We start from the raw sequence: 24,555 nt of genomic DNA, 5'->3' as shown, positions 1-24,555 counted from the left end.
CTCTGTCCCCAGTTCCATTCTGTTCTCCCCCCTTCATCTGCCCACAGTTTCATGTCCCCCCGTCTCTGCCCCAGTGTCGGGCAGTTCCCCCCCTTCATCTGCCCCAGTGTCATGCCGTTCTCCCCCCCTTCATCTGCCCCAGTGTCATGCCGTTCTCCTCCCCTTCATCTGCCCCAGTGTCATGCCGTTCTCCCCCCTTCATCTGCCCCAGTATCATGCCGTTCTCTCCCTCCTTCATCTGCCCCAGTGTCATGCCGTTCCACCCCTTCATCTTCCCCAGTGACATGCCGTTCTCCCCCCCCTTCATCTGCCCCCAGTTTCATGGGCCCCCTTCATTATGTTCCATCTTAATGTTTAACACAAAACAAACACACTCACCTTCCATCGCTCCCCCGCCGCTCTCTCCGCTCTCACTCCACTCACATAGTTGTAGGCCCGATGTAACTTCATCACATCGAGCCTACAAATGCAGAAACCGGGCCGTAGCATTAAAGCAGGAGCTGAGCTGTGACTGCTCCTGCTTTAATCGCCAATGTATTCAGCTCATCGGGACAGGCAAGTACTGGGGCGGGCAAGTGCCGGGGAGCCCCCAGAGGCTCTGTGGGCCCTGGCACTTGCCCGACTATGCCGTGCGCTGACGCCGGCCTATATATATATATATATATATATATATACAGTCCTATGAAAAAGTTTGGGCACCCCTATTAATTTTAATCATTTTTAGTTCTAAATATTTTGGTATTTGCAACAGCCATTTCAGTTTGATATATCTAATAACTGATGGACACAGTAATATTTCAGGATTGAAATGAGGTTTATTGTACTAACAGAAAATGTGCAATATGCATTAAACCAAAATTTGACCAGTGCAAAAGTATGGGCACCTCAACAGAAAAGTGACATTAATATTTAGTAGATCCTCCTTTTGCAAAGATAACAGCCTCTAGTCACTTCCTGTAGCTTTTTTAGTCAGTTCCTGAATCCTGGATGAAGGTATTTTGGACCATTCCTCTTTACAAAACAATTCAAGTTCAGTTAAGTTTGATGGTCGCCGAGCATGGACAGGCCGCTCTTAAATGATCTGATAACAAAGATTGTTCAACATAGTTGTTCAGGGGAAGGATACAAAAAGTTGTCTCAGAGATTTAACCTGTCAGTTTCCACTGTGAGGAACATAGTAAGGAAATGGAAGACCACAGGGAGAGTTCTTGTTAAGCCCAGAAGTGGCAGCCCAAGAAAAATATCAGAAAGGCAGAGAAGAAGAATGGTGAGAACAGTCAAGGACAATCCACAGACCACCTCCAAAGAGCTGCAGCATCATCTTTCTGCAGATGGTCACTGTGCATCGGTCAACAATACAGCGCACTTTGCACAAGGAGAAGCTGTATGGGAGAGTGATGAGAAAGAAGCCGTTTCTGCAAGCACGCCACAAACAGAGTCGCCTGAGGTATGCAAAAGCACATTTGGATAAGCCAGCTTCATTTTGGAAGAAGGTCCTGTGGACTGTTGAAACAAAGATTGAGTTGTTTGGTCATACAAAAAGGCGTTATGCATGGCGTCCAAAAAAACAGCATTCCAAGAAAAACACTTGCTACCCACTGTAAAATTTGGTGGTGGTTCCATCATGCTTTGGGGCTGCGTGGCCAATGCCGGCATCGGGAATCTTGTTAAAGTTGAGGGTCGCATGGATTCCACTCAGTATCAGCAGATTCTTGAGAATAATATTCAAGAATCAGTGACGAAGTTGAAGTTTCGCCGGGGATAGATATTTCAGCAAGACAATGATCCAAAACACCACTCCAAATCGACTCAGGCATTCATGCAGAGGAACAATTACAATGTTGTGGAATGGCCATCTCAGTCCCCAGACCTGAATATCATTGAACATCTGTGGGATGATTTGGAGCAGGCTGTCCATGCTCGGCGACCATCTTACTTAACTGAACTTGAATTGTTTTGTAAAGAGGAATGGTCCAAAATCCCTTCATCCAGGATCCAGGAACTGATTAAAAGCTACAGGAAGCGACTAGAGGCTGTTATCTTTGCAAAAGGAGGATCTACTAAATATTAATGTCACTTTTCTGTTGAGGTGCCTATACTTTTGCACCGGTGAAATTTTGGTTTAATGCATATTGCGCATTTTCTGTTAGTACAATAAACCTCATTTCAATCCTGAAATATTACTGTGTCCATCAGTTATTAGATATATCAAACTGAAATGGCTGCTGCAAACACCAAAATATTTAGAACTAAAAATGATTAAGATCAATAGGGGTGCCCAAACTTTTTCATAGGACTGTATGTATGTAGCATGAACCCATAGAACTCTATGGGCAGGCGTTTTTTCCACGTAGATTCTGACATGGATTCAGCGCCAAAATCCTCGCCATAAAACTGTGTGTGAATGGACCCTTAGTGTAGATCCTGTAGATCTACTAGAGTAGGCAGAATTTGGGAGGATTTAGTCTTTACAACACATCATGATATGATTCCTTACTAACAGAATAGCATGTTGAAAATAAGAGATTAATTTTGTGCTCCTCTCAATGTTTGTCTGTATGAAAATGTATTTGTTTATGGCGCCTTCACTGCAGAAATGAGTGAATTATTTTTAGAGACAACATGCAAATAAACAGCTTCAAATGACTTCACTGCAAAGTCATGTATTTGCATATTTCCTGAACCTTTCAAAGTATGTTTCCTTGCTATTGTGAAAAGCAGAAAAGATGCCTTTACAGTCAGAGAAACAAGGTAGAAGACGACACGGTTGTAATCTAGGACTTTGGTTCTCCAGTGATTTTTTATTTTATTTTCAAAGCCAGATGGGGCCTTATGCATGAATACTAAAACTGGTAACAATTTAAAGGGGTTGTCCAGGTTTCTAAAAATTAAGGCCAATCACACTCTCAGCATTCTGGTCATTTAGTTCACTAAGACAGGTTATCAATATCAAATCAGAGGGATTTGGGTGCCCCCACCAATCATCTGTTTTCAACAGGTGCTGGAAGGCGAAGTAAGGCCTCGTTCTGCGTTGGACTATAATGGGGTCCGTGTGCTTGCTGCCAGATCTCCGCAGGGATAATGCGCACAGGAAAGTAGTTCACAATCTACTTTCCTGCCCGCATGATTCATGCGGGTAGTGCATGGCAAGCACACGGACCCCATTATAGTCTATGGGGTCCATGTGCTTTTACTGCACACTGCTTGCAGTTGCGTTCGGTATTCCGTTCGGGGGGTCCCCATGCGGACTCCCCCGGATGGAATACCAATGCAGATGTGAACGAGGGCTAACACAGAAGCATAGCTCCATAGGAACTGTGCTGGACTATTGCAGCTCACTTCCCATTCAAATGTGCTTCTCGCTCTGTTCTCCGTGTTAGTTTGATGGCAGCTCTATTATGACCATTGTATTGTACATCAATCTTAATAAAGGCCCCAAAAGGTGCACACTATGGCTGGTTTATGACGGTATACCCCACAAAAGGGGGCCTTGTGCCAAAGATGAAAAACATTTTCACCTCTCTAAGCCAGAAAGTATAGAGAGGTTGATAAATCTCCTCAATATCTTTACAAAGTTCTTGTGAATGTCAACATCAATATGCTACTTTTAAGACATGCCAAATTGCAGGAACGTTTGCAACTTGCTTTAAAGAGATTGTTAGATCAGGACTATCCCTTTTCATATGCCCTATGAGAGCATATGGATGACATAAATGGGACTCTTCTGGAACCTTATTTTAAGCCAGAAAGTAGAGTTTAAGAGAAGCTTTTATTCTTGCTCTCTTGTATTCAACTTCATTACCTTATTATTTGACCTACTAAATGGCCATCATGCAATACTACGTGTCATACTACAATGGACATTGTAAGAGAAATGTATAGTTGGACGAAAATTATTTTTTTGTGGTATTCAGGTGTGAAGTGATGATCTCTTTAATACAAAATAAGTAAAAATTTGAGAGTAGCGCTGTGGAATATGATGGTGCTGTATAAGTAAGCAATAATACATATACAAAGGCTGACTGTGATTTGTGGAGAAAAGGGCACATGCACACTACCATTTTTGTGGTATGTTTTCTTAAAGGTCATTTAATAACAGGCAACTCAGTCAATAGATACTGCTCAAAATTTTGGGACAAGTTGTTTCCATAGTACCTAATCTATAGATATCCAATTAGAACTGTTTCTGTGGAAGTGCTCCAACATTGTTAGCAAGGCTTTACAAATAAGCTGTTCATTTTAATGCAATTATGATAACAATACTAGCATTAGGCATGTCATCTATTTCCTGATTCCAATTTCAGCTATTTTTGTTAGCTGATGGTACGTGTCAAGGTAAAAAAAAAAAAAAAAAAAAATCAATGTCAAAACACACTCTTACAGTAAGGACATTTATTAATGGAAATAAATAAAACAAAGTTACACTTCATTTAGGTTTAGAGTCTCTTACTAATCTGTTCTGAAATATGTTACCAACCCTGTTTTCATGAACAAAAGATTTGTAGGGAAATTTTGCTGAAGTCTGTGTTGATGTAAATTGTGCCAAGTTTATCCAATGTAACACGTGTTGCAGTGGCATAACTAGGAATGGCGGGGCCCCGCGGCGAACTTTTGACATGGGGCCCCCCTCTGACCGACACCCACGCCGAAGACCTCGACCGACCCCCTCCTACGCATTCCTGCGTGTTCTATTATGCCCCATAATGGCCCCTTCACATAGTATTATCCCCTATAGTGGCCCCTGCACACAGTATTATGTCCCATAGTGGCCCCTGCACACAGTATTATGTCCCATAGTGGCCCCTGCACACAGTATTATGTCCCTTAGTGGCCCCTGCACACAGTATTATGTCCCTTAGTGGCCCCTGCAAACAGTATTATCCCCCATAGTGGCCCCTGCACACAGTATTATCCCCCATAGTGGTCCCACCACACAGTATTATCCTCCATAGTGCCCCTCCACACAGTATTATCCCCAATAGTGGCCCCTGCACACAGTATTATGTCCCATAGTGGCCCCAGTACACAGTATTATCCCCCACAGTGGACCCTGCACACAGTATTATGTCCCTCAGTGGCTCCTGCGCTCAGTATTATTCCCCACTGTGGACACCCATAAACAATTATTATACTGTGGGGTCTCTTCAGACCCCAGAGTATAATAATCGGAGACCCGGGGGAATAAAAACAAAAAACTACTGTTTCTTACCTGTCCCCCGGCAAATACGCTGTCGGCCTCCACTGCCATCCTTGTTCAATGATGTCGGACGTCACATGACCCCGGACGAAGGCCGGGTTCATGTGACGTCAGAGACGTCAGAAAGGACGTTAGGAAGGAGGCCTGACAGGATCGTGGAGAGGTAAGTAACAGTGTTTTTTATGTTTCTTACCTCTCTCCGAAAAGACCCCCGAGTATAATGATAGCAGCGGTAGCGGCTGTCACCGGGCCCCTAATGTCCTGGGCCCTGTGGCAGTTGCCTCTGCTGCTATGGAGGTAGTTACGCCACTGACGTGTTGCTGTATTTAAAGGGGGTGTAAGGAAATTGCTAGTTGAGCAATTCCCTAGTGCTGCTGTTGCTGAAACCAGGAAGGAAGGGAAAGACAGAGACAGTGACTCCTAAACTCAACCCAGCCCATGTCCCTACCTACTTGCTACAACTGTCCTAATGACAAGGACAACTGGGCGACAGTCTCTTCTCTAGATGTGTAAACACTAAACGATGCAACACAACACAGAAGGGGAGTCAGCAAGCCAAAGGTCAAAGCCAGAGAGATAAAGCAGTATCAAATCACAATCCAAAAGAGTAGTCACAACTAGAGATGAGCGAGTGCTGTTCGGATCAACCGATCCGAACAGCACACTCGCATAGAAATGAATGGACGTAGCCGGCACGCGGAGGGTTAAGCGGCCGGCCGCCGTCAAAGCGGAAGTACCAGGTGCATTCATTCATTTCTATGGAGTATGCTGTTCGGATCGGCTGATCCGAACAGTACTCGCTCATCTCTAGTCACAACAAAAGTCAAATGTCAGAAGTCAGTAAGTACAATACAATAACAGAAAGTAGAAAGCTTAGCAAGGACAGAGTCACAATAGCCAGAAAACATGTGTGGGCTGATGACCTGTTTATAGGAAGTCCAGAGCCCGCCCCAGACTTGATTGGAAGATAGGCTGTCAATCACATAGCACAGGTAAAGCTAAGATTAACTATTAGAGGAGCAGAGAGAAACAAAGTTGTAAGAGATGTGTGTGGTGGAAAATCATTACAGAATAGGGAATAGAGCAGTGTTCAGACAGAGCCAAAAGCAAGAAATCATAACTGAACATGCCTCATGCGCCATAGCGCAGAGACCCGAACAAGCAAAGATGTTACAGGGGAACTATGGTATGTCTAATTAAGGTGATGTCATGCTATATTAAAATTATATAATATATACAAATTTTTTTTACAGTAAAATCCATACAATAAATTATCCAGTATTATAAATAGAGAGGTTACCTAGCTCTCTCCCCAGGAATATAGAAAGGGATATCCAGTGGATTTTTAATTTAAAGGAGTTCTAATATAGATATTAAATAATGTGATGGCTCAAATATAAATATACTGTATATGCCCAGCAAAACAACCTAAATAGTAATAAATGTACAGTCTATTGACTAGCCTATGAATCTCAGCATAAAATATTAAAATAACCCACATTTTAATTAACATGCTGTCCTAATTAGGTGTATAGATGAAAAGATGATGGAAAAAGTTCAAATGTCGGCATATGCACAAATAGAAACAGTGGATAACAATATAAGCCACTATTTACAACAAGCCATCCATATGAAGAGATAACCAGATGAACTTCAGATGGGTTAGCCGGGTTGCGTTCTGCTCAGAAGAAACTCTCTGCTGCTATCCTTGTCAGGGAAGGACTTTTTGTACCCCCTTGATTGTTAAGGTAAGTCACAGCTGTTGCATTGCCCAATAGGATCTTCACAGACTTCATTTTCCCACTGTGGAGGATCTTTGGGCTTGAAGGGCTCCCCAAACTGCTGAGATTTGAATAAGATTTTGAAAAAGACATACATCCAATAGCCCCTGGACCCAGGCTGCCTGAGAATGGGCTCCCAAGCCCCTTGAACTGGCATCTGTTGTAATCACCAACTGTTCTTGAGGTCTCCACAATATGCCCCTCTGAAAATTCTTTCCTATCATCCACTACTTCAGTGGCGCTTTCACCTTCTTGTCCAGAGATTTGTCCCAGACCAAAAGAAGGACTGAATCTGAGTCCAGCAGACTACAGGAATCGTAACCATCAGAGAACCTGGGAGATGCATAATCTGTCTGATGGAGTTTTAATGAACAGAGCAAAATGCAGATTTCCTGTGAATGACGTTTTTTTGCTGCTGAAACAGGAAGGAGGAGGACATGTGTTGAGAGTCCAGCAGGATCCCCAGAAACATTGTTGGCTTGCTTGGAAATAGGCTGCATTTCTCCAAATTCATCAGCCAAAATAGGTCTCTAAATGTCTTCTATTTGGTTTTCACTCAGCATGGAAGACATTATAAGGCTCCATTTATATAACGTTTCTGCCGCCCATTCAGCAAATCCATTTAATGGACCTGGTTTTTTAAACAGTAAAAACAAATACTGTGACAACTTGGGGGTTATTGTAGCTAACAGGATTGCCATCTCTTCGTCAAGATGGTTTCACACATCACTTTTCTCTTCCACATAGCTTTCCCAAAGTGAAGAATACACACTCTTTTTATGCCATAAATATGGCACTCCAGCAGTCACACCACCACAATACAAATAGGCACCTATTTTACATTAAAAAGCATATCCATGTAATTGAACAGGGCCATGAATACTGGGGTGTAGAGATTGGGGAATATCACAAGATTAATTTCATACTTCGACAAATATTAGTGAGTTTCACCCCTCCCCCCAATCACTATCCAGTTTGTTTCAGGGAGGTGAATGTAAATAGCAAACAGCTATACTCACCTCACCTCACCTCTCCTGCCCCCAGATCACCACTTAGGCCTATGATTGGATCTCATTGGTCACATGGGCCGCACTGACATCACAATGCTTTGACCTAGACAAAAATGCCAGGCGACTGTCGGGCACCCACGAGAGGTGAAAATAGTTGTTTGTTTTCTTTTACTAACCTCACTTGGGCCTCCTCTTATCATACTCTGGGGTCTGAGGAGATCCTGGAGTATAATAAGGTTTAATGTGTTGGATATAAAAGAAAAACAGCCTGGACAATCCATTTGCAGCTGTTCTACATCGGCATTAATGTTACAAATAAAGAAACAAAACAAAATAGATTTATTGTGGATCTGTAAAAAAAAAACAAAAAAAAAACAGAGGGATGGAGCGTTGACCTTTTTTAACATTATAGTCGATATGTCCATTGACAGATATACCTGATTACAAAACTGTATCTTTCGGAGTGAATTAAAGTGGTGTAAGTGCTCCCTAAAAATGAAACTATGGGATAAGATAAACTGCAGCAGAATGTCTGTGTGTGTTTCCCTGGTTCTCTCCCATTCTCTACCTTCTCCACCCTGTAGTGCAGCATTATTATTTTTTTGTTATGTAAGAAAATGGAAACCAGACAAAAGTGACCTTGGGGTGTATAATACACCAGTCTTTGACAAGACGCAGGCCTCTTAATGAATCAGACACATATGCTGGGTCGCAAGCTTTGGCAGAAATCTACATTAACTCATAGCTGGCATAGATTGCTGTCTGCCCATGTCTTGGCTCCTATCAAAAAAAATTAGAGAAGGAGCGTAAAAACATCACTTGCAACTATTTTAGTTACAATTGGTGGTAAAAAGCAGAAAATCGCTATTTTACAATTTGTTTGCACCAAAAAAGTGGTGCAAATTCATAGTGAGTCTGCTACTTTTTGTTTTGATTTTTGCATTGTGAATTAGGATAGATACAAATGGAAAATCTTACATTTGTATCTGTTAATAAAGGAAACTTTTATGTCAGTTGTTCTGATCCTCTGACAAATCAGAACAATGGACAATGAGCAGTTGTGTGAGTGTAGCTTTATTCACTTATGCTTTTGCTTTACAGTGGTTGCTTGTAAGTTTGTCAACAGTTCAGAATTTTTTTATATCTCTGCATAAATTTGACTTACAACTAAAAGCAGATCAAGAGAATCACAAAAGTTTTGTGTCTGGATGAACATTAAACTTTTGGAAAGTTCAATTTGAATCCTGTTAGATCCAAACCTCTAATAATTTATTTTTATTATTATTATTATTATTATTATTATTATTATTATTATTCCTCAGCGTTGACGTGACATTATGGTTTCATCTCTCCACAAAACAATGTTCTAATAGTCTTTTGACTTGTCCAAGTGATCTTTAGTAAACTGTAACAGGTATTAATGTTCTTTTTGGAGAGCAGTACCTTTATTTTGCAATCCTTCTATCCACACTATTGTTGTTAATGTGGATAGAAGGATTGCAAAGTAAAGGTACTGCTCTCCAAAAAGAACATTAATACCTGTTACAGTTTACTAAAGATCACTTGGACAAGTCAAAAGACTATTAGAACATGGTTTTGTGGAGAGATGAAACCATAATGTCACGTCAATGCCGAGGCCTAACACGGGCCTCAGCACTGACCCAGGGCATGTGACAACACAGAATTGTGCCAGGCGCTGGCTTTGGTGCCCTTGAGAGACATCACGCAAATGAAGGAGGAAAGAACACATCGCCAGATGCCAGGAAGAAGCCCAAAAGAAGTGTGTGTGGGGGGGGGGGGGGAGGGGTTATACCTCCCTTGGGCCTACTCTTATCATACTGGAGTCACCAGACTTTAGATTATAATTCACTGCAAATCATGTCAAGGCAAACCTCAAATTGTTTGGTATCAGTAAAAACTGAACAATTTGGAATATTGTGGATCAATTTGGCTTATTATGAGCTGATTCACGAATTATTCACTTCTCCCCTGCATCACTCTCCTGCACCAGCTGCATCATTCACGTCTCCCCTCCCAGTACCCGCCCGCACTCTCCTAAGCCACAAGCCCTGCCTTCTTCCTAGGTCTGTAACAATAACCTAGGAGGTGGGGGCAGCGAGGCGAGAAGAGAACAGCAATGTATGCAGGTAAGTGTTAGCTACTAGAGATGTTAGCTAGTCTCCCATTAGAATAAATGCACGCAGGGGGTTAAGCGGCCGGACGCCGGCACAGGCTGTGTGCCGGCTGCATCCATTCATTCCTGTGGGACCTAGCTAACATTGTTAGCTTTTCCCACAATGCTTGGCCAGTAGCAAAGCATTATGACCTTGCCACTTATTTCCATGATAAAATTGATAAGATTCGTCAGGAAATTACTGCCCAAGCCCCAGGTGGCATTTATCCCACCACCTACCATAGCAATGATCCCCTCACCAACCGCACTTCAGACTGTCCATTCTCATCTTTTGAACCTGTTACAGAAGAGGAAGTCTCCCAACTACTTTCTTCATCTCGCCCTACAACCTGCAGTAGTGACCCCTTCCCCTCACACCTTCTCCAATCTCTGTCGCCTGCTGTCACTACTTACCTTACTAAAATATTTAACCTCTCTCTCTCTTCTGGAATCTTCCCATCCTCCTTCAAGCATGCTGTTATAACCCCGCTATTGAAAAAACCCTCCCTGGACTCATCCTGTGCTGCTAACTATCGACCTGTCTCTAACCTCCCCTTCATCTCTAAACTCTTGGAACGCCTGGTCTATTCTCGTTTAATCCACTATCTCTCTGCTTGGCCCCTTACAATCTGGTTTCCGCGCTCTGCACTCTACTGAAACGGCTCTCACAAAAGTCTCCAATGATCTCCTAATGGCTAAATCCAATGGTGACTTCTCTCTTCTTATTCTTCTGGACCTCTCTGCAGCTTTTGACACTGTTGACCATCAACACTGTTGACCATCAACTCCTCCTCACTATGCTCCGCTCAGTTGGCCTCAATGACACTGCGCTCTCCTGGTTCTTCTCTTATCTCTCAGACCGCACTTTCAGTTTATCATTTGTGGGCTCTGTATCCTCCCCTCTTTCCCTTGCCGTTGGGATTCCTCAGGGCTCGGTACTAGGCCCCCTGCTCTTTTATCTCTACACAGCCCCCATTGGACAAACCATAGCCAGATTTGGCTTCAGGTACCATCTTTATGCTGATGACACCCAATTATACACTTCCCGTGACATCACCCCTGCACTCATACAGGACACCAGCAACTGTCTCTCTGCTGTCTCAAATATCATGTCCTCACTCTATCTGAAACTAAATCTCTCCAAGACTGAACTACTACTGTTTCCACCATCTAACAGATCTGTCCCTGATATATCCATCGTAGTCTCAGGCCTTACTATAACTCCTAGGCAGCAGACCCGCTGCCTCGGGGTTATGTTTGACGCAGACCTTTCCTTCACCGCTCATGTTGAATCACTCGCACGTTCATGTCACCTCCACCTCAAAAACATCTCCAGAATATGCCCTTTTCTTACCAGAGATGCACTAAAGACACTTATTGTCTCTCTGATTCATTCTCGCCTTGACTACTGTAACTCCTTACTAATTGGTCTTCCCCTCACTAAACTCTGCCCTCTACAATCTATTCTGAATGCAGCGGCCAGGCTCATCTATCAGGCTAGACGCTACAGTGATGCCTCTGGTCTGTGCCAGTTGTTACATTGGCCGCCTATTCATTATAGAATAAAATATAAAGTTATCACTCTCATCCACAAGGCTCTCCATAATGCCGCACCTCCCTACATTTCCTCCCTCATTTCTGTCTACCGCCCAACCCGTGTTCTCCATTCACTCAATGACCTAACACTTACATCCTCTATTATCAGAACCTCCCACGCTCGTATACAAGACTTCTCCCGAGCTGCACCACTCCTCTGGAATGCTCTACCCCGGACAATCAGATTAACTCCCAATTTCGACAGTTTCAAACGCAAACTAAAGACACATCTTTTCAGACAAGCCTATCACAATTTCTAACGTAAACCCTTAACCCTCCTCTGTCCCCGCTCCCACATTTCCCCACATGATATGATGTCATCTCATGCTAACTTTATAGGTCCAAGCTCCATCCACATGTTAAAGGACACGACTGTTGACGGCTCATAAAGTCTTATGTTTATGTAATGACAGTCACCTCTATTACAAAAGTGTCTGACCTCTGCTTAAGCAATGCCGCCCCTGCTACCTCTTGTGTCACCCCCTCTACCTCATAGATTGTAAGCTCTAGCGAGCAGGGCCCTCAGTCCCATTGTGTGAAATGACTTTCTTTGTAATCTATCTTCCTGTCTGTATTTGAACCCTACAAATTGTACAGCGCAGCGGAATATGTTGGCGCAATATAAATAAAATTTATTATTTATTATTATTATGGGAAATAACCCCCAAGTTCGATCCCGCCTAAAAAGATTGGAATCGGAATTCCGATCGCGATCGTGAAATTTACTCGATCGCCGATTGGAATCCGATCGTGATCGCTCAACCCTAATAAGGACTTTTTGGGCAATTAATTAATTTAATTAAATAAATATAAACTGCTTTTTTAACAGTGAAGGTAAAGGATGATGCAAGAGGATGAGGATTTGGGTCAGGGTCTTTATGGTGGAAGAGTTGGGACTCCTAAATTATAAGAGGAGAAAGACTCTCCTTTAGAAGCAGAGGGCACTCTTGATGCAACCAACTTATTATTATTATTTTAAAGATGATGATGACGCAACATACCACAATGGCCAAGAATATCACCCATGGCAGACCCTTGGGTTCATGCACAGGCTGAAAATCTTGGCAGGATGTGTACTTCGCTACTTACACAGTGACAAGCATATTATTAGCATCAAGCAGAGAGATGAATATTGGATAGCAGAGCTCTTAGACCCTTATTATAAAATCAAAAATTCTTCTTTGTCTCCCAAATGGACAAAAATTGGCATATTTATAGATATGTACCCAGATTACCACATTTAGAGAGACCACTGCAATTGCCAGTGGTGTGAATATCCATGTGGCCTCTGCCAGCTCCTAGTCCACCTCAGTCAGTGCTCCACCTCCTCTGCCAGTGCCACAGCTACAAGAAGCAGGAGTAAAGTCAACAGCATCAGCAGCCTCCACAGTATCTGGAACATAATGAGCCAAAAAATTTTAAGCTTCCAGTGCCAACCGGATCCACAACAGGAAAATGACACCCATTGGCAGCACCAGCAGGTACAGTCATACCTAAAGTGCATCTATATTCCAATAAATAACTGGGACCCCATGGAATTCTGAGCCAAATTGTATATTAAAGCAGTGGTAGAAGGTGGCCCAGTTTCCCATGAGAGTTTTGTCTTTCTTGTCCATCCTCAAGCATAATGGCCAGGAGGGTGTTCAGTGTTGTTGGTGGAACACCTAGAAGGACACAACTGTCCACAGCTAGTGTGGAAAAAATTACTTTTGTCAAAATGAATCAGGCATAGATCCGTGGGACTTTTCACACACTTCTGGCTGATGTCTCCATGTGGCGGTGCCAGCATATTATATTCCATTTACTATGCTGCTGATGATGCCTGCTACTCCTAAACAACTACCACAGATACACCACTCATCCAGACATGTCCTGCAGCCTGGTCAAGTCGCATTCCACTTTTATCCCAAAAAAGGATCTGAAAACAATCCTGGAGCTACTGGTGGTGGTACCAAGACCAAAAGTAGTGTTGCTGTTAACAGCCATATTCTTATTGATAGTAATACATGCACACATCTTTCTTCATGCCCCTCCTTTTGCCTGCCTTCTGTCCTATTTTATTCCAGTATTTTTTTTTTATTGCACACACTGCTTAATTATAGTATAAAGAAAACAGTAAAAAAAAAATCCAGCACGCCCAAAAATTTGAAAAATAAAAAATAACTTTTACTTCAAATCATTAAAAACGAACAAAGCTCCACAGAGCATGGATCCAGGATAAAATCAACGCCTACGCGTTTCGAGACCGATATCATGGTCTCTTAATCATGGTACCCATGATTTGTGTACCATGATTAAGAGACCATGATATCGGTCTCAAAACGCGTAGGCGGTTGATTTTATCCTGGATCCATGCTCTGTGGAGCTTTGTTCGTTTTTAATGATTTGAAGTAAAAGTTATTTTTTATTTTTCAAATTTTTGGGCGTGCTGGATTTTTTTTTTTTTACTGTTTTCTTCATACTTGATTACCACCTGACGGTCGGAGGTTTCGGGCAGCCTGCAACACATTGGATACCATCTGGTTAACAACTCAGGTAGAGCGATTTCCTTTTTGAACTTAATTATAGTGGTTAACAACAATTCTGTCACTGTATGTATGCTTTTTCTTTTTTTTTTACAAAAAAGTATTTCAAGAAAAGTCAACTTTAAATAACAGAGTTGTTTTTTTTAGATTAGTGCAAGTTGCAAAAACAAAAACGAACACTTAAGAAATGGTTTTAATATTTTTTTCACAACACTCCACATGATGAGCAAAGTAGAGAATAAAAAAACGTTAAATAACAAGAATCTTTTTCAGATTAGCACAGGCTAGACTGTATATTCGGTAAACAACTACATAACACCTAAATAATGCTTTTTTTTTTCTTTTTCTTTTTTCAGATTAGCACAGACTAAGATGTATATTCGGTGAACTGAAAACAACAAAAAAATGCTTAAATAACAAAGATTATTTTTTTAGATTAGTGTACACTGCAATACTGAATATATGCACAGCAAAAATAAACGCTTAATGTCTTATTTCAATATTTTTTTCAGATTAACACAATTCCATCACACTGTTTTTGGTGAGCAGAGTAGAAAATAAAAAAACAAAAACATTGGCACAGACTAGACTATATTTTGGGTGAACTGAACGCAACAAGAAATTCTTAAATAATTGAGATTCCTTTGTTGTAGATTAGCGGAGACTGCAATGCTGTATGTGAAGAGGGACAAAACACTTAAGAAAAGATTTGAATATTTTTTTTTCAGAATAACAACATTCTGGTCACACTATATGTTTGGTGGTGAGTAGAATAGAAAATCACATTAAATAACAATATTTTTTCAGATTAATAAAGGCTAATGCACAGGTTTAAGAAACTGCTTTAATAACAGAGTTTTTGTTTTAGATTTGTGCAGGAAGAATAAGCGCTTTGCTGTTAGAAAATCAGTTGCTATGTATTGTATGAAAATATTTAAACTGCTGTCCAAAAAAGTCTCTAAGAACAGGAGCTTTTCAGACCCTACATTCTTTCTATCCAGGGGTGAACCTACCTTTTTTGCAGCCCGAGGCGGATGACAGAAAGCCGCCCCCCCCCCCCCCCGGGAGGAGGGGGCGGAGCAGAGGAGGCAGGGCTGAGCAAAGGTGGCGGGGCCGAGTGAAGGGGGCGTGGCGGAGCGGTGTTAGCAGGCAGAGAGCAGGCAGAGAGAGGACCTGCTTAGCGCCGCCTTAAGCGGTCGCTTCAGGTCGCCTCATGGGAGGTGCGGCGCTGTTTCTATCTTATATACAGTGACATGCTATGACATCAGCACTGTAAGCAGGGGCATAACTTGAGGGGGTGCAGTAGGTGCAGTCAAATTGGGCCCAAGAGTCTTAGGCGGGCCATAAGAACTGGCATCAGTATTGAGATTGCAGCTTCCACCTGGCCCATAAACCAAGGAGATCCACAGATTACCCTAACCACTAAGGTTGAGTAAACTCCTTAGTACCCATAACCATCACTATCAAGAATTCACTGTACGGATGAGGTAGGGGGCCCCGGACAAAAGATTGCACCAGGGCCCACAATACTTTAGTTATGCCACAGACTGTAAGGTGTCCACCAACTACTGTCTGTTGGCTGAGAAGCTGCCAGCTAATGTCAGATGGTGCTAGAACATCACACAGTGAATCAGTCACAGTCAACATTTGCTTGTTTTCATTAAAAACCAAACTATTTCGAATAGTTGTATTGAATCTGATCTCTAGTTATACCCCATGTTTTAAGCCTATTTAAGTTGTAGGTTATACCGAATAAATTTGACCTGAAACTAAGGTCAAACTAAGGTTCCTAAATGCTTCCACTTTTCAATAATACAACTCACAGTTGACGGTGGAATATCTAGGAATAAAGAAATTTCACAATCTGACATATTGTAACGGTGGCATTATGTTATCTAGTACCACCCTGGAATTCAGTAAGATCACTGGAACGAGCCATTCCTTCACAAATGCTATGTAAAGGCAGACTGCTTGGCTACATGCTGGATTTTATACACCTGTGGTAATATAACGTAATGAAATATCCGATTTCCTTCATTAAGAGGTGTGTCCGAATACTTTCCACTATCTGGCGTATATGATCTACAACCTTTGTTCTCAGAGCTTGGACAGAAGTTCTCATTCTAACCTCACCCAATTCCAATAGGTTACACCCACATTTTGATCAGACTTTATTTCCTTCTGCGCCTTTTCAGATATCAGAACATTTAACTCTGGAAGTTCTACAGAGTAAATGATTAATGATTAATAAAAGCAAGATAACTCCCTCACTGTGATCAGATTTATGATCTGTTTGTCTGGGAATTTTTGTCACCTATAATAAAGGATTAACATGCTTTAAAGACTATGCAATCTCTACTCTACATTTTTGTGATGCTTAACAGTTTCCTGCCGGATTTTCCTTTTTTACTCACCACCATCCAAACCCCATATCTTTTTTATTTTTCTGTTCACATATGAGGGCTTCATGGTACCATTTATTATTCTGTACAATGTACTGTGAAGATGGAAAAAAATTCAGAATGGGGTGGAATTGGAGAAAAAGTGTATCTGTGCAACTTTCTTCTTTTGGCTTTGTTTTTCACTGTGTAGCTAAAATGACAAATCATCTGTTTTCTATGTTTCAGTATGATTCTGAGGATACCAAATTTATATACTTTTTTCTTAAAGTCATTATATTCTGACAACTTTTTAATATTTCCATGTATAGGGATTAGGGTTGAGCGATCGTGTTCGGAAAAGATCGGATTCCGATCGGCAATCGAGAAAATTTCACAATCGCCATCGGAATTCCGAACACGATCTTTTTATGTGGGATCAAGATCGGTGATTTTTCCCACAATGCATTGCTTAGCCTTCACACTGAGTATACGCTGTATATTCAGTGTGAAGGCTCCGCTGCAGTTCCATAGGAATGAATGGAAGCAGCCGACACACAGCCTTAATCCCCTGCGCGCCGGCTGCCTTCATTCATTCGAATGGAAGGCTATACTAAATCTCTAGCAGCTACTTACCTCTAGAGATGGCTGCTACAGTGCCCTCCTTCTTCTTGACTCGCTGCCTGGCCTCCCAGGTTAGTGTTTAATGCGCTAGGTAGGCGGGGCTTGTGGCTTTGTGTGGGCGGGTACAGGGCGGGGAGACGTGACATCTCCCCTCACAGTACCCGCCCACACTCTCCTAACCCGCCCACACTCTCCTAACCTGGCAGGGAGGGGGCAGCGAAGAGAGAAGAGCAGCATGGAGCAGCAGCGAGGCGAAGAATGAAGGCACGGGGCACAGGACCAGCCATCTCTGGAGGTAAGTGGACACCAGGAGATGAAATAAATTAATTAATTAATAAAAAAAATCCCATTGACTTACATTGGGATCGGAATTGGGTTCGAGATCGGGTTCGAATGAAAAATGATCGGAAATCGGATTTTAAAATCGATCCTGAAAAGTCAAGATCGGCTCATCGGGATGCATAGAGCATTTTTTTGTGAGGTCAGGTGCACTTTTTAGTTATACCATCTTGGGCAATATCTATTGCTTTCATCACTTTTCATTCAAATTCATCACTTTTGATTTTTGGCCTTCCAGGTTTCAGACCTGCATTGTCAGACTCAGAGATACCTGTGCATGTGTTTCACAATAATTTTCTACTTATATATCTATTCTAGGGAACTGGGGGTGATTTGAATTTTTAAATAGTTTTTAATTTTTTTTATTTTTTGAAATACTGTATGTATTAGACTCTTTAGGGGGTCTTATAACTAATGCAATGGGAAAATGGTGTCCTTGGTCAGCGATCCGCATATTTAGGGGCAGTTGACTGCAACATACCTTTTTTTAAAGATAAGAAATAACAGGTTAGAGGTACTAGATTACTGGAGATTAGAGATGAGTGAGTACTGTTCGGATCAGCCGATCCGAACAGCACGCTCGCATAGAAATGAATGGACGTAGCCGGCGGGGGGTTAAGCGGCCGGCCGCCGTGAAAGCGGAAGTACCAGGTGTATCCATTCATTTCTATGGAGCGTGCTGTTCGGATTGGCTGATCTGAACAGTACTCGCTCATCTCTACTGGAGATTAGTTGCTGATGAAGATAGTGTGATTGCCATGGGATTTTTCACACCTTGGATGAGAATAAATGCCTAAGGCCTTCTATTTCTTGTTTTTCCTTGCAAAAATGTTCATGCATGCAGTTAGTAAACTCCATGGAAAATGTCAGCATTTATAGCTAATGTTTAATTAGACCCTTTTATCAACAAACTTTGAATAAATGTCTTATGAGAGAGAAATGTCACTTTTTCCTCTTATCGGGCAGTTTTCCTTCTCTCTTCCCTCTGATAAACTACCATTGAGGGTAAGTTCACACAGGGTTTTTTGGTCAGGATTTTGAGGCTGTATCCGCCTCAAAATTCTGACCAAAAAGATGGCTCCCATTGAAATCAATGGGAGCCGCTCAGGTCTTTTTTCCAGGAGCTGTCTGTTCCGACTCCTGGAAAAAGAAACGAGATGCTCATTCTTCAGGCTGAGTCGCAAGACACACCCTCCTCTGGACTAGGCCCATTCATTGGGCCTAATCCGTAGCGGAGTGCGCGACTGGATGCCGATGCAGTGCATCGGCATTCAGTCACGGCTACCTGTTTTTTGGTCTGGAACCTGAGGCGGCCTCTGCCTCAGGTTCCAGAACAAAAAACACAGTGTGAACTTACCCTAACTCTAAAAATCACTATGAGTTCCATCCGGAGGTGGGCTGCAGGTCATAGAAGTCTATGGAGAGGGGAGGTGGAGTAGTAGGCAGGAAGATAAGCAAGACAAACAGTGTAATGCTGAAGCTAAACAGAAACTCTCCGTATAGAAATAGAGGACTGTCTGAATGGACACTTAAATTAAAAATATATATTTATTAAATACCATTAAAAATGGGGCATCTTGCCAATGTTACAATCATAAGGCATTTCCCACATCAAAAACCAGTGTACATTCACATGCCCTATGAATGGTAATGTTGAACGTATCCAGGGTTCTATTTACCTAGTATGAAGGTAACCCTCCATTTCCAATATAGGAACTAGTTTATTGCCAATTACTAGTTTATTGCCAAATACTACTGTACACCTCCCAATATATTTCACATTGATCAGGGAGACAGGAATGTCAGCATGTATGTGTAATCGACCTAGATCATTATGATGTGTTTACCTCCATAAGAATATTCATATTAGGGGTTCATTAAAGGTATGTGGGTACAAATACCATGGATATTAGAAATAGTGAGGGTAGGGAGTCCACGCTAAATTGCTAGAAAAACAGTAATACCTAGCTCTACTGTATTTTTCTCAGATTCTAGGGATATTAGGGATAGGGACTCCCTACTAAATTCTAGCATAGTGTATTGCCTCTTTCCACTACCCCCCCCCCCTCTTTGCTATCTCCCCTTAATAACTGTATGACACGGTTGGTAACTGTCATAGAACTGATCCAGAAAATCTATTATTTTCATTGTTCTGAGATTTTCCAATCAGTATTTTCTCTTATTTTGACGTGATTCTGTCTTTTATCTACTTTAGTACCTGTAGGAAGTAATGTCTTTTACTGGTTGGACCTTATAAATATGAGAAGCGGCTGTAGTGTTTGTCTAGGAGCATTTGCTGACCAAATGGAAAATCTGCCCTTTATCATGCTTGTTTAGATTTAGCATTTTTCTTCAATTCTCTGTCTACTGTAGCGACGTTATGACTTCACAAGTATTACTATACACTGCAGTGTGTAATTCCATATTAAATCTAATGACACTGATGTAACACACCAAATTGATGGAAACGTATCATATGAAGAGGACAATAAAGGATTTTATCATCTTTAAAACAAGCTACAAAATAAATATTCTGGTATACCGTAGTGTTATATTATTGTGGTGTTACATACCTGGAATTCTATTCAGTGTCACCCAGTAATGTTCATCTGGACTGTAAGTGTCCTTAGACCATTTCAGAAAATCCAAGGCTCTCTGATCTTCTAGAATAAATTTTGTAAATTCCCTCGTAAGAGCAACGTATGCAGACCCAAAGTAAATGGTAATATTGTGAGGAGGGGGAGGCTTTAAGATATTGGTCCTGAGCACATAGGAATGTACTATATCCTCACGATGAACATATTTGGTGCGGGGGATGGCATGATCTGGAGGCAGGACCCCAGGTGTGATATTTTTCCCATTGAATTTTTTTAAATGCTGTACAATCTCCCTATTAGTCTTCAAAGGGAAATCCTGTCCACACGTATTGATCACATACTTCCACTGCACCTCAGATTTCAGCAGATCTTTCATGCAGTTCAGATCAGCCTGCAGTCTGGATATTCCAGCATAAACCACAGGCTCCATTTTCGAGGCAAGAAAAGCATTAGGAAAACAGTCTACAAAATCATTTACTGCTTGAATATAATCTGCGCTCGACTTCTCATCTACATGGATACAATAAATATTTTGGGGCATGTAGATCGCTCTAAACAGTCTCTCGAATGTATCAAATTCCTTGTGCAATACAATTATGTAGGCTAGGGGAAAATTTGCCTCTTCATTCGAAAGAGGAGCTGTGATGTAATGGTTCTGGATTAGATAGTCTTCCATACCTTTTATTCTTTTCAGAGTAGATGTTAAGGAATTTACCCAAATAAAGGAATTTTTCTGTTTGGCTAGTCTGTCACAGGCAATCTGTAACAAAGATGCATCGTGGGAAAACTGCAGTCTGTGTAAGTTATTCTGTCCATTGAATTGGCTGAAATTACACAGGAACAATAGCACAACTCCTAACGCAATCACAAAGATAAATACATGAATATACTGAGTCATTCTCCCCAGGGTGAAATAAATGAAGAGTTTATCGTACTTGTATTCCTCTAGCTGTGTGTTCCAGGTGTCATCATGTTCTTTCTCGCTGCATGGGAAGGATGTTTATCAGCTCTGTATCACAGTGAGTCTGTTTCCTCTAAATGCTCTGCTATAACAGTGCCCAGCCTTCTGGAGCAGACTACTTGCATATGAAAGCTGAGATCCTGCTATTGCTTGATCTAATATGAATGACTAACACTTTCTCCTCCTTTTCCTTTGCAATAAGGTCAGATTACCTATTAAAACCTAGGGCACACTACTTTACAAGGTGTTTATTAAACATTACGCAATTATTTTATATTGCTTCAACTCAATGGCTTATCTGCTGAACAAATACTGATACAGTATTTTAGTCTTACAAGGGCAAGTGTTCTCAATTAGGTAATGAGAAGTTTAGTAATTATGTGTATCCATTCTGAGACATTAAGGGTGCATTCACACGATGTAACGTGCAGCGTTATGTGGCACATATACGGCGTGTGAGAGTTTGCGCGCCGTAAAAGCTCCCATTCATTTCAATGGGAGTTAGGATCATATACGCCACGTTATTTTGCGGCCGTGATTTTGCAAAATCACGGCCGCAAAATAAAGCGGCGTATACGATCCTAACTCCCATTGAAATGAATGGGAGCTTTTACGGCGCGCTGCTGTGAGGAAGGGCGTTCCTGAACGCCCTTCCTCACAGCAGCACCTATAGAACGCCCCCCTCCCCTCCTGATAGTACTCCTCCATAGACGAGTACTGGAGGAGGCGTTCCTCCCCGCTCTCACAGTACAGCAGTATCGGCGCTGCTGTGAGGAAGGGCGTTCCTGACTGACTATCAGGAATGCCCTTCTGACGATGAAGAGCTACGGTATCGGCACCTGGGGCACAGACCGTGAAAACCGACAGTGCGCTGAATTCATCTCACTGTCGGCTTTCTAGCGGTATATAAAACCGCATGTGCCCCAAGTGATAAAGGTCCTCTTTAAGACTGTTGTGTAGTACGCCAGTCTTAATACATCCACTCCATGGTTGAAGCTTGCATCAATAATTGACATGCTGATGGTTTAAATCCAATATAGCGCAGGTCAATTTGTGCTGTGGGCTTTAGTTTGAAGTATGTGGATGCCATTTATTTAATCTCATTCACAATGCTGCCACTGTAGATTGCAGTAGGTTAGCCTGTTGCAATCCATGCTTGTGTGGTCTCTTGCCTTAAACTAGTTTCTCCAAACTGTTGGTGTCAGAATTGTTGCCAGTTAAGTAGTGTGCATTAAAATGACTGGAAAAAAACAGGGAAGGGGACAGATGAAAGGAGTGGGAGGAGGAAACACTCGTACAAATACTAACAATAAGAATGTGGGTGGCAATAGCAATACTTTTGGTCTTGACTGCCCAGGCAATAACTGCAGTGAGTAAAAAAAATTTTGAAAGCAGTGAAAAACAAATTTTAAGTCAGAGTTCTTCTCCTTTGTTGTAACATGTAATTTAGCACATTATCTTTCTGTAGTGTAAACCAACTGCACTCACTGAATTCCATAATATGCATAAACAAATCCATGCTAATAACTCAGAAAGTGTACTCTGGATACAACAGACAAAACACTAGAGAGGAGTGTGAAAGAGTGTGTTTATGCATACTATGGAATTCAGTGAGTGCAGTTGTATTGTCCTGAGGTTCATAACAAACCAGCTATAATTCTTTGCACTGTTTTATATTTTCTACAACTGAAACAATCACACAGTATTTTTTAGCCTGGGGCATTTTATATTGTGTCAAATAGAAGTTACATTTTATTTCTCACTTTCTGTGAAACTAGTTTTCAAACTTAGTGAGATAGCACCTTTCAGTGAATTTATGACTTTTGGAAGATAGTCCAACTTTTTCAGCTGGTAGCCAGGTCAGGAATGTGAGTAGTGTACCCCAACTTTTTCTAGAAATGCTGTCAATTGTCACTTCACCAGCACAACGTGGATGTAGAATTTTCTCTCATACAGGGATAAACAGCAGTATCAGAAAGAATCCTTTCCATTTCAGAAGAAGAAAAAACCCTCCAGAAGTAATGATTTTTTGCCATCTCACCTTACAAAATATGCTATAAAAAGTGATCAAAAAGTCATATGTACCCCAAAGCAGTACCAATAAAAAGCACAGGTTGTCCCGCGAAAAATAAGCCTTCAACCAACTCAGTCAAATGAAAAATAAAACATTACGCCTCTCAGAATATGGCGATGTAAAAATCATTGATTTATGTCCCCAAATGTGTTTTTGTTTGACAGAATTACTAATGCATAAATAAGTAATATAAATGAGGTATCACCGCAATCTTATCGACCTGAAGAATAAAGGTCACGTTACTTATGCTGTACACTGTATGGTGAAAAATTTAAAAGGTAAAACGCAATGCCACCATTGATTTTTTTTTTTAATCCAACAACAAAGTTCAATAAGTTGTAGGCACCCAAAAATGGTGTAATTACAAAATACATCTCATCCCACAAACAACAAGCCCTTATATGGCCACGTCACCAGAAAAATAAAGAAAATATAGCTTGTACAATGTGAAGACAAAAAAAAAAAAAAAATCGCCAAATCATTACAACACAACTGGCTGCATCAGGAAGGGAATGTACAGTCCTATGAAAAAGTTTGGGCACCCCTATTAATCTTAATCATTTTTAGTTCTAAATATTTTGGTATTTGCAACAGCCATTTCAGTTTGATATATCTAATAACTGATGGACACAGTAATATTTCAGGATTGAAATGAGGTTTATTGTACTAACAGAAAATGCGCAATATGCATTAAACCAAAATTTGACCGGTGCAAAAGTATGGGCACCTCAACAGAAAAGTGACATTAATATTTAGTACATCCTCCTTTTGCAAAGATAACAGCCTCTAGTCGCTTCCTGTAGCTTTTAATCAGTTCCTGGATCCTGGATAAAGGTATTTTGGACAAACAATTCAAGTTCAGTTAAGTTAGATGGTCGCCGAGCATGGACAGCCCGCTTCAAATCATCCCACAGATGTTCAATGATATTCAGGTCTGGGGACTGGGATGGCCATTCCAGAACATTGTAATTGTTCCTCTGCATGAATGCCTGAGGATTTGGAGCGGTGTTTTGGATCATTGTCTTGCTGAAATATCCATCCCCGGCGTAACTTCAACTTCGTCACTGATTCTTGAACATTATTCTCAAGAATCTGCTGATACTGAGTGGAATCCATGCGACCCTCAACTTTAACAAGATTCCCGATGCCGGCATTGGCCACACAGCCCCAAAGCATGATGGAACCTCCACCAAATTTTACAGTGGGTAGCATGTGTTTTTCTTGGAATGCTGTTTCTTTTTGGACGCCATGCATAACGCCTTTTTTTTATAACCAAACAACTCAATTTTTTTTCCAAAAT

The 24,555-nt window shown here is 41.4% G+C and overlaps 1 protein-coding gene across 1 annotated transcript in view; it reads right to left on the bottom strand.

Moving 5' to 3' along the window:
• Window positions 1-21,275, bottom strand: part of GCNT2 (glucosaminyl (N-acetyl) transferase 2 (I blood group)) — a 28,662-nt gene extending 7,387 nt beyond the window's left edge. The window contains exon 1 of the mRNA XM_075270844.1: window positions 20,197-21,275. Coding sequence (XP_075126945.1) covers window positions 20,197-21,118 — 922 coding nt within the window. The 5' untranslated portion in view covers window positions 21,119-21,275. The remainder of the gene's footprint in view (window positions 1-20,196) is intronic.
• Between the last annotated feature and the right edge of the window lie 3,280 nt (window positions 21,276-24,555).

Source organism: Leptodactylus fuscus, chromosome 4, assembly GCF_031893055.1.
Source record: "Leptodactylus fuscus isolate aLepFus1 chromosome 4, aLepFus1.hap2, whole genome shotgun sequence".
Lineage (NCBI taxonomy): Eukaryota > Metazoa > Chordata > Amphibia > Anura > Leptodactylidae > Leptodactylus > Leptodactylus fuscus.
Note: the sequence above shows the minus strand (reverse complement) of the source record. Positions and strands in the feature narration are given on the sequence as shown.